General features: G+C 39.2%; 1 protein-coding gene across 1 annotated transcript; it reads right to left on the bottom strand.

Moving 5' to 3' along the window:
- Positions 1-1,859: 1,859 nt before the first annotated feature.
- On the bottom strand, positions 1,860-13,421 carry LOC134530628 (DALR anticodon-binding domain-containing protein 3). The gene is made up of 7 exons (XM_063365633.1): positions 13,062-13,421; positions 7,042-7,215; positions 5,489-5,775; positions 5,231-5,406; positions 3,890-4,023; positions 2,981-3,148; positions 1,860-2,566 (listed from the first exon to the last, which is right to left on the bottom strand). The coding sequence occupies exons 1-7, from the start codon at positions 13,362-13,364 to the stop codon at positions 2,447-2,449; spliced, it is 1,362 nt and encodes a 453-aa protein (XP_063221703.1). The 5' UTR covers positions 13,365-13,421; the 3' UTR covers positions 1,860-2,446.
- Positions 13,422-15,542: the final 2,121 nt, after the last annotated feature.

Raw genomic sequence — 15,542 nt, 5'->3', positions numbered from 1 at the left:
ACCAAAAATTATTCATTCTTTCTGAAATAAATTTGTTTGGCATTTACTGCACAATTCCCTGAATCACGGAACACAAGGCTAGAATGCGCACGAACTAGCTTATTTATTCCAATACAAAAGAATAATGTTGATTGGAATCACGCATGAATACTCTAAATACTATGAATTCAAACATATTTGGGAAATTACGACGAATTATTGTATTTACTACCACACAAACTGTTCATTTAATCATACGCCCCTTACTTTCAATGGGAAAACATTGTTTATTTACATTCGTGTATGCCCCGAGAGCATCAGATTGCTGGTACGCACTAACCAAGGATAAAACCACATTTTGTCGCTTCTATTACCAATTGTTTATTCTGTGTCTGTAGCAAGTCCAGTTACATGGGAAGCATTGTACTAACCTATTATTAATTTTTGCGTAGGCGTAATAATATGCCTAGGCATTTTGAATTGTTTGATTGAAATAATTTTGGTGGAACTAAGTAAGAAAACTATATTGTTTAGCTAGCATTTTAACTTTGGGAAAGTTGTAGATACTTTATGCATTTTCATGCATGGACTCTTCGTAATAACAAACAAAAAATTATTGAGAAAATTTTTTTGAATGTAGGTAGTTTTCATATAGTGTATTTACAAGCAACATTTTAATTTGTATTTTTAATTCATTTCAATATTTGTGCGTATTTATATAATTCTAGTCTTGCCAGTTATTTCAGGTTGTATGTTTAAATGCTTTATGCCATAAAGTGTCACAGTATGAAATTAATGGGAAAACATGTTTTCCACTACTTTGTAAACTTGCAAAGGCAATGCTTAATCTTCCACACAGCAATGCAGGGGTGGAAAGGATATTTAGTAAGCTCAACCTTATCAAGACAGTGCACAGGTCATGTCTAATCGCCAATGCTAAATGCTTTGTTGCATATCTCTTCTCGGAAGAATATGGCAGAATTCCAGCCAATAGAAGAAATGAGGAATAGGGCAAAACATCTGAAAAAGTGATTTTTAAATACTGCCAGTGGTGAAGTGTAGGCTACGTGTGTGTGTGTAAATACTTGTATAAAGTGTTAAAAATTGAATTGTTTTGTTTGAAGTATAGTTACGTACATTATGATCAAGTAATTTTCATAAAAATTGCATATTTTTATTTTATTTTTTAATGTACAGGATTTTACAGGATATTTTATATTCAAAACAAGGATATTACAGGATATTTCACATTTCAATCAAGGATATTGTTTTCAAAGTGGTGGCAGCCCTGTTTTATGGTAATATTTTTACATGCCAGCAGGATTTAATGTAAATTTTTAAAATTAGCTTTAAATTTACGTATGGGCTTACCTACGCATTCACATGATAGTTTACTGCCATATATTCATAGTTGTTTTTGTCTAAGAAAATAGGTAAATGTAGTCACATTTTGAAAATAGTAAACTTCTTAAATACTTTTCATTTAAATACTATTCCTATTTGTCTCCTAAATTTTGTTTGCTCTGCTACATTTTTTGAGTTTGATTTATGTTTTACACACCACTATCTGGGAGGGATAGGTTTGAATAATTTTTTGCAGTTTTTAATATTTGAGATCAGGATTATTTGTGGAATTTTGTCCTCAGTAGCGAGTGTGGATTGTAGGCCTTGACCTTGGGTTTAGAGATCAGGGGGTGACAATAACTGTTGTAAAAAAAAATGGAAAAAGAATAGTAGTATTGTTTGGACTGCTGTTAAACCTTGACGTGGCCCAAGATGCCCATATCCAGACAGCGGATCCCCAGAGGCCTAGGGAAGGATAGGAGCAAGACCATGAAGACCGCTACCTAGGGGAGAAAAGCTTGAATAAAAGACTCCAATTCTCGTAAGGCTTTACTGGACTCCTCAGATTGCTCTGGGGGAAGCTTCCTCTGAAGTTGGTTGGTTTTCCACAGCTACATGTAAGTCAACCACCACAATCATGTATGTATACATAACAGGGGGGATATTACATATACTAACTCTACAAGACAGTCTTAATGTTATGGATAGTTACACATTCTAGTTCGCAAGGCTAACATATACTATCACACTTGATTACGCAAGCAACCATTATACTACATTATGCCTTAACTGTCATGATCACATTTAACCGTAAGTGTGAACTATCGACGTCCTACAAACCTTCTCAAGTCAATAGATAACATAGCTTGGGGAGTGTCTTTGATGTGGTCATGGTGTCAATTGGGGTTACTGTTACTGGCCAAGGCAAAAATGGTGAATGTGACAATCTAGTTGTTAAACTGACTAGGAGAGAGACAAAGTGAGTGGCCGTTTCCAACTTGGGCAAAAATAACAATGTATTTAAACTCTAAATGTCAACTGAAAATAGTAAATGCACAATTTACATTTTGACAAAAAAATTACTGGGTTATACATACAAGCCCCTAGGGCTGGCATTACATGTTCACATATGCTCCAAGGGAGTAATGTCCAACAGAGACAGAGCATTTCGAAACACATTTTCCACAGCTCTCAGCAGGTGTATGCGAGCGAACATCACTGGCAACAGATGTTCATGAGGCTCCTGCAATGAAAAAGAGCAATACTTTTACACAACTCCTATTCCGACTTGTGCGAAACTGCCTGATATATTTTTATCTGCAAACAGTGTTTAAAAAAAAAAATCACTAGGGCATATTTTTAAAATAGGTCACAACATAATCATATAGTCTATTTAAATTATAGTAATAATACATGGACCTGAAATCCAAGGGATTAACAAACCAATAAAGAGAAAATTTAAGGAACATATAAAAACAATGCTTAAAACCTGCTCTATAGTTATTTGCTGAAATGCTATCTCAAAGAATTTTATGTACAATATTCCCCACCCATACACAAGTTGCAATGACACTAACAGGACAGAAAAGGCAGCATGCTGTATATCCCTTATGTTACAGTAGTGTGTCTGCAATTCTAGTAAGAGGTGCATACTCACAGTGAGAATGCGCACCCTGCGGTAGTAGCCGCTGTAGACCCGACTGAGCTCCGAGAGGAACAGGCAGATGCGGTGCGAGCAGATGGGTCGGGAACGAGTGTTGCCAATGCAGCTCTCCACCAGGTGAGGGAAGGTCAGCAAGTAGCGAGACAGTAGGTTCCACTCCTCCTGTTGGCACATGTCACACATCCCGAGACTCACTCATTCTGCGACTGCCAGAACGCACACAACTTTCACAGCGGACACCATATGCTGGATCACTCACCTCCACCAAGATGAGCGGGGTTCCACAGTGGAGCCAAATGTGAATGTTATGCAAGTAGGAAACATGGTGGATGTTGCCTAGAGCCAATGAGTTTCCTCGGCGTACTCCCGTTTCACCCATACATTTAGTTAAAGCTCCATTCTCACCTTATCAACTCTCATCTTCTGTAATGACCCTGATGTTAATAAGACTTTGTTTTTTAAATCAGGAAATGTCAGGCTTATCAACATGTAACATCACAACTCCACTGGTTCTTATAAGGTACCCAGAGGTTCAGTTCACAAGTTCAAGATAATAGCCATGTTACTCTCCTTAAATATTTACAGAACTACATATCATGTGTAAATTGTAGTATTAAATTTTAAAACTTCAGTTATAAAATTTAAAGTAATAATTTTAAAAATTTAATATGTAATAATTTTGTATTCAAACATCGAGTAAATAAAATAATTTTAGCATTTAAATTGAAATTCACATAGTTTAAGAGCAAATAATTCAACATTCTGAATTCACACAAGCTATACAAAAACATTTTAGCCAACAGAAAGCTAAGTGAATAATGTATATTAGTATATACTGATAAGCTATGACCACAAAACAACATATGGCACTATAAGAACAGCTCTGTGCTTGCAATTAATTACCTGCTGTTTCAAGAGAGAGAAGTCCACCTCTTCTATAGGGACAAGGGATGGGTACACTCCTTCCCTAACCTTGTCAGCAAACAGCCGCAGAATGGTGGATATTCTTGTGTAATTGTACAACACAAACAATGCCCCTGGAATAATATTAAATTCACTGGAAAAGACTTCTCTGAACATTCAGAAGAAACTATAATTGGAAAACATAACTACATAATGCTGGAGATGTTTTAGACAACAGTTTATAGATAATATTTACAAGGTTACAATAATAGTGAGCTTAATAAAGAAGTTATGAATTTTTTTTGTTCTTCAAACCCTATTATTAACATTACCTTATAGTTCTGGTTGGTGCTATCTATATTTTCAGTCAAGAGTTTTTGGTACTACTATTAAGAGGTATAGCAACTTCAAAAAGTTGGAATATTTTCCATATCTAGAGAATTATAGTGATTTTTTAAGTTTTCAAAATCTTATCATTATCTACCCCCTTGGTCCAATTTTGTCCATTATTGAACTCAAACCACAATATTCCATCTCTAATGTATGTATCCGTCTGGACATAATTTGTGCAAAATTAAGACCGTTTTATAAAAATGTGTGTGTACATATAATTTTAATTTATAATTTGACTAATGTTTTGGGGCTTAGCAACCATGATACTAAAAACTATGTTAAAACTTTAGAGAAAATCACGATGGTAAGAAGTGCAATATGTAAGTACTTTTACTTCAAAATCTGCTTAACTGAACAGCAATCCAATAAACTCATACATAAAATTATTACAACTGAGCACAACACATAGTGATGCATTTATCAGGTAACAAAAAAAGTTGAGCAAAATTTTACTCAAAACAAAGGCTTTCAGCAACCAACAATTATAACAAAACCAGAACATACTTTAATTGATTTACTGCAATCTTCACAAAAAAATTCCTAATATATGTTACCAGCAAGGCATAAAATTTAAAAACCACAAACAAAGTAGGAAGTGTACATTAAACCGTAAATTCTAGGGGAGATGCCCTATGGCAGACTTGGTCGAGAGAGCCCATCACAGTCTGTGAGAGAATGAATGACAGAAGTTATTAATTAGTACTTAATGGCTCATCGAAACTGAGGTCACTAAAGACAATCAGAGGTACAGAGATGTGACGGAATGACATGGCAGGAAAACGGGAGTGTCTTAAGAAATCCCATCGATTCATGGTAAAGTCTGCCAAGTTGCCCACTTGCGAAATACCTGGCCGGGAATGAAACCCGGATCTGGATCGCTCGGTGGGACATGAGTGATTCCATCCGGCCATTGCTGCCTCCGTTCGCGGGAGCGGCTGGCGGTCTTACCCCTGAGCTGCGCGTTGTCTTGGGGCTCACACAGGTCCACGCACAGCTCGGACGAGGGCTTCGCCTGCAGCAGCTCGATCCTGACCGCTGCGTCGGCCAGACGGGCAAGCCACTCTGCCCCAGCGGGCAGGGCGCCCTTCACCTCCGCCAGCTGCCTCACATCCTCGTGCCTGCGCCTGCGCAACAACCACACCTCTCCATCCAGCAGATATAGTGAACACTGCCCTGCGCTAAGAGAAGCGCTCTGATAACACCGACCTCAGGAACTCGGCAGCCGACAGCTCCAGCCTCTTGTCGCTCACTCGTGACGTCACAGCACCGACAAGGATGACCTTCTCGTGGTTGGTGCATGGCTGCTCTGGTGATCTGATGGCAACATGCAGGTGCACTGTACTATCAACGCAGTCATCCCCGCCATCGAGTACGTCGTAGCCATTCGCATCAAGGAGGCTGTGTAGCAGCGAGTTGAGGTACTGTAGCCTCAACTGCCTCACACTCTGGTTGTCTGGACTTCCAGGTAGGCTCTTACAGGTCAGGATGACTTTCTGCAAGAAAAAAATAATCGGTGCAGGGCCCCCACATGCATTAGAAGTGAAATTTCACACTTTAATTATCTTGATAATTAAAACTTGATAAATAAAACTAAATATTCAATTTTCTATATCAACAATCAATCTAAACAATGAAGTACAGAATGGAGGTTTCCGAAGTTCACAATCGTAACAAACAGGGTGATGGAAAACCTGCAAAGAGTCTTGCGGTTGTCTGAATACTATATTTGTTATTCACTCCCCCCTCTCCACACTGATCACCCCACACTTGACAGTTGCACTTTTCGAAAAGCTCTGATGAGTCATCGTCTTGACTAATTCTACCGGCCGCAAACAAGTTTAACTATAAAACACATAGGCTAAAAAACCAATTTGTGCTTCCACAAGACTACATACAATGTAGTGTGAAAGATAATTTTATATTATATTACAAAATTATTCAAAACTATTCAGCACAACCAAATTGAAATTTGCAGAAAAACCACAAATAATAACATAAAAAAGTACACATATGCTAAAACATAAAATTTTAATTTAGTCATAAAAACAAATGGTTTGGTAAGGAATTTTTCAAAAGGTGATTATAGCTTAAAAATATTTTTTGTCTGCATTTACGATTAACACTAAGGTGTTATTTTCCTTAATACTTAAAAATTCCTATAGATTGGGATCCTCCCAAAATTCATTTTAATGGGAATCCGTATTAGGAGTGTCTGATTCGTTAAGTGCTTAAATGCCCTTTAACTAAATTAATCAGTAAAGATAAAATAAATTAAATCAATACAATAATGCAGGTACATGTTATTAAAAAATCAAGTCGAAGTGCCCTTCTTAAATATTATGTTGATCTTGTTTATTCTTCACTTTTCTTTATTATGTTTCAATCATTGTTGTACCTAACAGATATTATTTGATTTCAAATGCTGCATATTGTTTTTTAATACTTCCTGAAGGTTGTCATGGGCCCATCATGAGATAACGTTACACAAAGCCTCAAAAATAATTTTGAATATGTTACAAAATTCAATTCATAACTATGGTTAAAAACAAATCATTGAACAGATGCTTGTGAACAAAGGATATAAATGCACTAAACATAATATAATGTTTAACTCCAATTGCTAATAACCTGATAGCCAATAACAATACACGGAGCCTGAAACGACTTTTGTAGACACATACAAAGGATAGAAACCAACAAATGTCCACTTAATAACAATTCATAAAAAAAAACTCAAACACAAACACCACAACAGTTACCGCTTGTCTCGTACAACATCGTCCGTACTTGCAGCCTAGTCTCAGGATGTGTGGCAAGAGCGTAGAGAAACCCCTTATCCGGTTGAGGTGAAGGAGCACTTTGTTGTGTTGGAGCACACACCTGTCAATCGACAGTGGCCACTCCTTGCTGCGCTCGGGTAAACTAGTTACGGCCTGAAACCAGAGACAAACACTATGTTCAAGGATAGCCTCTCCTTCAACACCTCTTGTGCTATGGCCCCACCAGCCAGAGCCGCACAGCACTAAAATCATGCAACCTCGCATCATCCCTACATGTTACAAACCCCACAAAAATTCTCAATGAGACACTGAATCTATCTTCTGTGCCTGCCAAACTAACCCACTTGATGAATTCAATAAATAAGTAGCAGTGTTCAAATGGTATGTAATTTTAACTCACTTGCCCAGAAACATACTGAGTAATGTTTCTGTATCCTCTGAGAGTACACACTATAACAAATCACAACCATACAATAAACATTTATTAAAAATTCTATTTTTGAAATACTCTGTTTGTTTCTACTAATGAGGCATGAAACAAAGACATTTGAGCAAAACGGATTAAATAAACACCTGAACATTTTAACACTATACATAAATTTTTCTTCATTAAAGTAATAAAATTAAATTTTTCACAAACTAACTGATCAATGCTAGATTACAAAGTGGAAATTGTTTTTGAATCCTAATTTACTTAACAATCTAGGTCAGATCATCTGTGTTAATTGTGTTTAGTTTAGCTAGTTTATTACTGCATAAACAGAACTTGTTGTCTACAGTTCTAAATGCAGATACATTGATAAAGAATGTTACACATAAAGCATAAAAAAAAAAATTAAAGCCCAGCGATACAATTCTGATGGGCGTTCGCTGTGTATTATCTTGTACTCAATGATGAATAGTTCAACTGTATCAAATTGTTTAAATTAATGGATAGAAATAAAGATAATTTTTACAAATTCATTACCTTAATAGCTTAAGAGCCCACAAATATACTCGCTCTAGGCCTTTCACACTTTTGCAAAAAAAAAAAAAAAAAAAAAAAAAAAAACTAAGTTTATTATATTTTGTTTCTATTTTCTCAAGAACAGAGAACATGCATGCCTTAAGAGTTTTATTGAATTATTAACCAATAAGTATTATTTTCAAAGTGCAGTCAGGTAAAAAAAAACCTATGAAACTATTAACTGTAAAATGTAAAATGACTCAACCCTTCTGCACTTTGTTTCTATGTGTATATGTGCTTGAAACTCCATTGCCACAGCTCAATTAAAAAAGTTATAGTGCATATGAACATGCACCCAGGAACCTTGTGGTCATCAACCCAGTAGAAGACCATGAAGGGCTCCCATCAATACCATAAAATTTCAAAATTGTAACAAGGGAGAAATCCTACTGCAAAAAAAAAAAAATTAAAAAAAACCCTGAATAACCTCATATTGATCACTGCTGGCAAGATTTTCCAGACATTAACTCCCAAATCTATTTCTACATAAATCTCATTGTCCCATTCATTTTAATTTCCTCTCTGTGCCACTACTTCCAATTAAAACCAAACCAAAACTGAAGATGGTAATATGGCACCCAATGCGACTGCAATGTAGCTTGCATAATCCATTTCAGTAAACACCCAATAGGGTAGGTGGGGGCAAAAGTTGCCATGGGGCAAAAGTTTCCATCTATATTTGAAAAAGACCGGGAATAGTTTTGAAGGAAATCCACTAGGCAGTGCACTTGTTTGTTGCTTGTCAGTTATCTGATGAAACCTCGTGACGATCTACCAGCACCAGGCCAGGAACATGAGGTGAGTGTTTTTTTGTCCTTTTTGATGTAATTTTTTGCAGTTTTCGAGTGTTAGCTGACGTAACTAAAAAGTGTGTATAGTTTTGAGCAAATTTTCTCGTTTTAGGCTGGTACATAACCTTTCAAATCCTTTCACAAGATTTTGCATTACTTGTGTACAATGGCGGGAATTACAACTTAACCGAAGTAACCTAAAATGGGATAAAAGTTTCCACACACAATGGGGCAAAGGTTTCCATTGGCATCCTTTGCCCCTATCATTATTTTTATTTAGTTTTATGTCCTGTTTTTAGTTAGGGTTCATAATTTGTACTCCTGTTCTCTCTTACATATAGATTATAGTCAATGTAACTTGATTTGAATGACATATATAATAGTTAGGGTAATCATTTCAGGAATTACAAAAGAAAAACTGACCAAAAACCCCTCACTCAAGCTCTCTATGACCAAGCATGTTCATTGATGAAGGAAGGAGTTTCTTTGCGTCAGGCAGCCAAAGCGATTGGATTCTCACACACCGCATTAATGAAAAGGATGCGACTTGGAAAAGGGGGGTCAAAGCTTGGACGTTTCAGGAAGATTTTTACATTGGCACAAGAAGATGATTTAGTTCGTCACTGTGTGGAATTGGACAAACAGTTTTTCGGTTTGAGTCTCAAGTCTTTGAGATATCTTCTGTATGCTTATGCTAAGAAAAATAGCATCTCCTGTCCATTTTCTGACGAATCAAAAATGGCCGGAACGGATTTTACTCGAGCGTTTATGAAGAGAAACAAGCTATCGTTGAGAACCGCACGTAAGACAAGTGTGGCACGTACCATGGGATTCAACCGTCATCAACTCAAACTGTAATTCGACAACTTGGAAGATACCTTAAAAAAATATAACTTTGGGCCAGAAAATATTTACAGCATGGATGAATCCGGAGTTCAGACAGTGCCAAATAAAATACCAAAGCACATAGCTCCCACTGGTAAGAAGGAAGTGGCGAAGTCTACATCCGCTGAACAGGGTAAAACGATAACAGTGGTCTGTGCAATGAGTGCGGTCGGACAATTTGTACCTCCATTTTTTATATATGGAAGAAAAATAGAAAATAGGCTGCTTATCAAAGGAGGACCGATAGGTTGTGACATGGCATTGACGGATAAAGGCTACATGAACTCAGAAACTTTTGTGAAATGACTGGATCACTTTAAGAAGTACACAAATCCTACTCCTGAGAACCCAATACTTCTTATACTGGATAACCACATTTCACACATCAGTTTGATAGCTGTTGAGTTTGCTAAGTCCAATTACATTCATTTGCTTACCCTACCGCCGCATAGCAGTCACTAAACGCAGCCCTTGGACAGGTGTTTCTTCAGGCCATTCAAAGCCTTTTATGATGCGGCTGCAGATAGATGGACAAACGCAAACAATAAGTGAATTTGAAGTCTCACAACTTGTTAAAATTGCCTTTGAAAGAGCAGCAACTGTTGAAACAGCAGTTCAAGGTTTTCACAGCACTGGAATCTATCCTTTCGATAAAAATAAATTTACAGATGTAGACTTTCTGCCCTCCGAAGTAACAGACCAAGAACCTGAAGTTACAGAACCACAAGACGATGAGGAACAGAGGTTCATATATTTCAACCATGATCGCAATGACCATCCACCTCGAGGGGACGACCTTCCACCAGAGTCACAATTACCAGATGAACCCACTTCCATGATGGACGACATAAGTCCTGGTCAACTCATCGGAGAGGCTTCATCTACTGGGAACTCGGCTCACATAGCGCAAGAAGTAGCACATTCTGTACATTATCCTGAGAGACCATCATTTTCAGGCGATTGGGTACCAGCAGTTGCATCACCTGAAGACATCATTCCACTTCCAAAGATCAAAATAAAGAGGAAGAGAACAGGGAGAGGCCTGAAATCAGTTTTACTTACCTCAACGCCTAACAAAAAATATCTAGAGGAAAAAGAACAAGAGAAGGCGAAGAGAGAAAAGAGTAGTAAATTGTTAAAGAAGAATAAGAAACCAAGAAAGGCATTGTTTCCACCACCCAAGCATAAGCTTCAGCGAACTAAGAAGCCATCACCACCATCATACACCTCCTCTGACAGTGATTCCTATTCTGTTCACAATTCAAGCTCGGATATGGATGGAATCTTCTCTGAAACAGAAAATTAAGAAGATGATGAACCAAGTGAAAACAGCCAGAGCACCAGGAAGTTGCAGCTGAATGATTTTGATGTGGTGTAAGTTCAAGGCAAAACCAAAGACTCTGTGAGGTTATATTGACATCGTCCGGGCCTACGGCCCCTCTTAAGTCCGATATGCCACCGCCCAAACACCATCCACCCTCCATTCAAGCCTCCCGCCTGCCCGTGCGTACGTGTGCGTGCGTGTGTGCTCGCCCGGCAAGAGGGCGCTTAGATGCAGTGCGCCGCACCCCTAAAAACATAAGTATATATAATTGTGTTGTTTGTTTTTATATTCCCTAAGTGCAACGTGACGGCAGATCGGCCGGGAGGGTTTTGTGTACTTTTATTTTTAAATAATGTATTAAAATATCATAGCGTTTCCAGACATTCCCGAGGAAACCCGAAGCCAGACAATAACTAAATTTAAATCTTAATAATTATAATTTGTACAATCTTTTCAATTCATTCAAAAATTGTTACATAATTTTCAATGCTTTCTTGTCATGTTAATTTGGTTTCCCGTGGCACGAATTCGCTAATATCTTTTAACGGCAATTGTTTCGGCGGTAGGACGCCATGTTAGTCGAGCGAGCCATGATCTCACCCTAGTCTTCCGCCATCAACGACCGAGAGCAGACGCGTCAGCACTCCGGGGACCTCACCGCTTGTATTCTCTGTTAAGTAATTCTGTTAACTTTAATTTCATCTCAATCGCTTTCTTTTAGTCCTCGGAGCAGCTCTCGGTCGGGGTACTGTTTTATTAATTAATTTACGACCAGTCTCTGTCTTTTATCTTGTACAACGTAATTCAATATATGACCACGTGGTGGCGCATCACCTATAGACCAATTCGTGCTGCGGGTATTTTTGTACTGTTTCAACTGTGTACGTGTGTGAGCGGAATTAGCGGAATAAATCAGACATGCGAATTTAATATATTATTCTTTTATTTTCTATCTGTGTGACCACGTGGAGAGTGACGGCGTGTGGGACGCCTGAGAGCCCACTTCGTAGGGAAAAGTGTGCCCGACGCTGAGAGCGGGCAAGAATTAGGGCTAGACGTTTTCAAGGGGGAATATCACGTCTCACATGGGCGACGTCACGCCCTGAGTTAGGAGTCTCACCGGGTCCACGTGCCGTACCACGTGGTGGCGCCCTCTAACAATCCACCGTAAAGCCGACCGATCGACCTCCCCGCGACAATATGTTTCAAAGATTGTCCACGTTTTTGACGATGGATATTATGCTCTATTTTACAGAAGAATTCCTCAGACTCAGCGATTTTCAGAAACAAAAGAGGAAGCATTTCTTAAACCTCAAGATATTTACATGACACTCTCCAAGCCAATCAAGTGCACTTCTGGACGATTCATAAATACAGTAACTTTTTCCAGTGATTTCAATGACTTAACAATTTATTGATAAACTTAAACTGGGATTTAAGTAGGCTTTGAATGAGTCTACTTCCCTACTTAATTTGTTTTTCCTACAATAAGTAGGTACTCCTTTGTTTTTACCCATTTCTCTTTGTATGTAATAATATTTTATAACATTCTTTTGTAATTTTCTTGTTTCTTACTTATGTTGTTTTGTAATTTTCTATATTATAATAGGTAATAAATGATTCTTACGTGTCTAAAAAGGCTGAATAAACCCAAATGTGTAGGCCTATGTTTTTTTAGTGATTTTTTATGCCTATCTAGCTATAAACCGATGAGTGGGGCAAAGGTTGACAGTGGTAACCTTTGGCCCACTCAGTGGGGCAAAGGTTTCCAAACACATGTTTTAGAAAAAAGAAAAATTCGGTGCCTAAATCTTTTGGAAAACAATTCATTTATATACTGAAGGTGGAGATATCCTATTACAATACCAACCACTTTTTGGAACGATAGGACGATTTGGGGGCCCAGGGGAAAGTCAAACTTCGAAACTGGAAACCTTTTCCCCCACCTACTCTGTCTACTTTACCAGCTTTACACCAAAACTACCCTACGTACCTCCGATAAGCTAAATCCACGCCCGTTAACTAGAACCGTTCTGATTTTTGAATAATTAACTACGTTGAGACCATCAGTACAATCCGTGATGTCTAGGGTGGGTATTTCTGTTTTATACACCACCAAGTATCTTTCATCATGAGTTTGGGGGAACTTGAAACTAGAAGTGAAAACCACGTCAGGTGAACCAGTTCCTTTACGTAACTCATTTTGGACGGTATTTATAACTTCATTTAAAGGCAACTTAATAAGATCATACACTGCATCATTCACACACACTTGCAACAAATTGCTATTATCCATAACAAAACATTTCGTTCTAAAAAAACAATAACAGAAAAAAAAAGCAACAAGTGAAAGTGATACAGATAACCATATGAAGATAAGTAAACACCATAGAAACATTTTCAATAATTTAAAACAAAACCACGTGGTATAGATTTATATCGAAACACAAGCAGAGAAATGTTCATGTTTAAAAAAATTTTTGATGCAAAATGGTTTTAAACATTACCAATCAATGTTTTTCACAGGAACAGACTCGAATCAAAAAATAACAAATTTTTTCTTGGTCCGACTAGGCTGAGGACATGGCTTGCAGTATCCTTTTAAACAACAGCATGCATTAACGGGAAACCGGGATGGGGTAACGTGCGAAAGCCACAGCTTCGGCCAGTTCATCACTACCCTTTAAACAGACCAGGCACGTACCGCCCCGTGGGGCGTAAGTTTCCGAATACTTCTGCTTCAGGTCTGCAGATAGTCTGCACGGCTGGATTGAACTCAATGACAGTGTAACTTAAATCGATGGTCCAGGTAGACCTTGTTAAAAAACTTAATTGTGTTATGAACAATTGTTATTAATTTATTTATGTCTATAAGTAAGCAAAAAATGTTTTATATCAGTTTGGTTGTTAATCAAGTATAGCAAAAATACATATCCTAATCGACACTTTCATGAGTGACTATCAAACAGCTGTTGGTAATGTTCGTTTGTGGCAACACTGACGCCGCCGTCAGTGCTCCCTCTGAGAGCACAGGCCGTTATGTGTCCTCAACACCTGATCAGTGCCGTGCCTCGAACGCGCCCGTGCGTGCAACGTAGTGCAGTGCCCCGAACGGCGTGACGTCAGTCACAGCCTCCTACGTGTGCAAAGCGCCTGGCCGGGTGTAGCACTGCGCAACTAATAATCTGTTCATGCATTCGATAAAACAAACAAAAACTAATACTTGTAAAATAACTAGTAATTAATGTTAATTAAATAATCATTTGGTAAACCAATATCGTTCACAAAACTGGCCGGAATCATCTTCCCGCGCTCCACAGTTTCCCGCGGAATTTCCCCCCCCCTGCCGCCCGGCCAAGGTGGCCAGGGTGGTTAGTCAGTCGTCATCGAGGACTCGCCAGGGCCGGCAGCCCCGCGCACGGGAAGCACTCACCTTTCGCGCCAATTCATCATTAACTACAATAGGTAATTATAGTCAAACCATTTCAACAGCTTCCCGGTCGGCCCTAACCGGCGGTATGAGAGTTTGTACGGTCTTTAAATATAATGTGTGGCTCGCCATCGAGTCTTTCTTGTGCTACGTAAGTTAAATAGGCGACCCGCCGTGGCGCCTGCGCCTCACGCTATCCAAACCTCCCAAGGGGAATTAGTTCATCGCCCACGCGGGGCGGCACTGCGCTAAATGCGAGACTAAGTTTACGGACGATTCATCAACTGGGACGTGCGATGGTCACGGACGTGATATCCCGCCGGATTCCGCCGTGCCCGTACCCAGCATAACGTGGCCCTCGCCACCACGCGGAGTAGCCGCCATTGTGTGACCACCTGAGTGGGACACTTGAACTTGGTCCGAACCCGGGACTAGCCCTAGTGACTATAATAGTGTATTGTTTCTGTGTTTAGTAACTTTGTGTAACCCGCCGTAAGCGTACTTCATATCACGCCCCGCACAAACTTTCTCGTGCGCAGAACCAGGCTTGCCGCTCACCTGAGCATTCATCTCGCAACTCGCCGGGTAACCACCCCTCTTAATGTACTAGCCGACGGGTTACTGAGCGACCGTAACGAGTACCGCCAATTGAGGGTGGTGTAGGCTGAGCATAGGTCGACGATGAAGTGGCCAGTAGCGTGAGAGTGTCATATGTGACGTAGTGAAGTGTAATGTGTGCGACATAATAAATCTGTTAAACGTACGTGTGTGTTTTCTCTAATACGGCGTCCAGGGAGGCCATAACAGCCCGGGGAGCCCTTTGCCGACGCGTCCCTGCCTGCAGCCACGAGGCCAGGAACCCCGCCCTTGAGATCAAAATTAATCAAAACCTTTCTAATTAGCGTAAATTCAAAACAGGCAGCAGGGACGGCGTCAACACTAAACTGCACGGCACTACACTACATTCATTCGTACCACAAACCCAGTCGAGCACACTCCTCTGTGAAGCAGCAATGCGGCATAATGGCCTGTGCTTTTGTCAGA

Source organism: Bacillus rossius, chromosome 3 (assembly GCF_032445375.1).
Source record: "Bacillus rossius redtenbacheri isolate Brsri chromosome 3, Brsri_v3, whole genome shotgun sequence".
In the NCBI taxonomy this organism is placed as follows: domain Eukaryota; kingdom Metazoa; phylum Arthropoda; class Insecta; order Phasmatodea; family Bacillidae; genus Bacillus; species Bacillus rossius.
The sequence above is the reverse complement of the archived record's forward strand: the minus strand, read 5'-3'. Positions and strand labels throughout refer to the sequence as shown.

Bases quoted from the DNA above. Each gene is read 5' to 3' on its own strand.
- LOC134530628 (XM_063365633.1), bottom strand. From the start codon at position 13,364: ATGGATAATAGCAATTTGTTGCAAGTGTGTGTGAATGATGCAGTGTAT. The intron at 4,024-5,230 runs GTAAGACCGCCA...ATATTATTCCAG, and splicing joins AGACAACGCGCAGCTCAGGG to GGGCATTGTTTGTGTTGTAC. The intron at 3,149-3,889 runs GTAATTAATTGC...ATGTGCCAACAG, and splicing joins TCTCTCTCTTGAAACAGCAG to GAGGAGTGGAACCTACTGTC.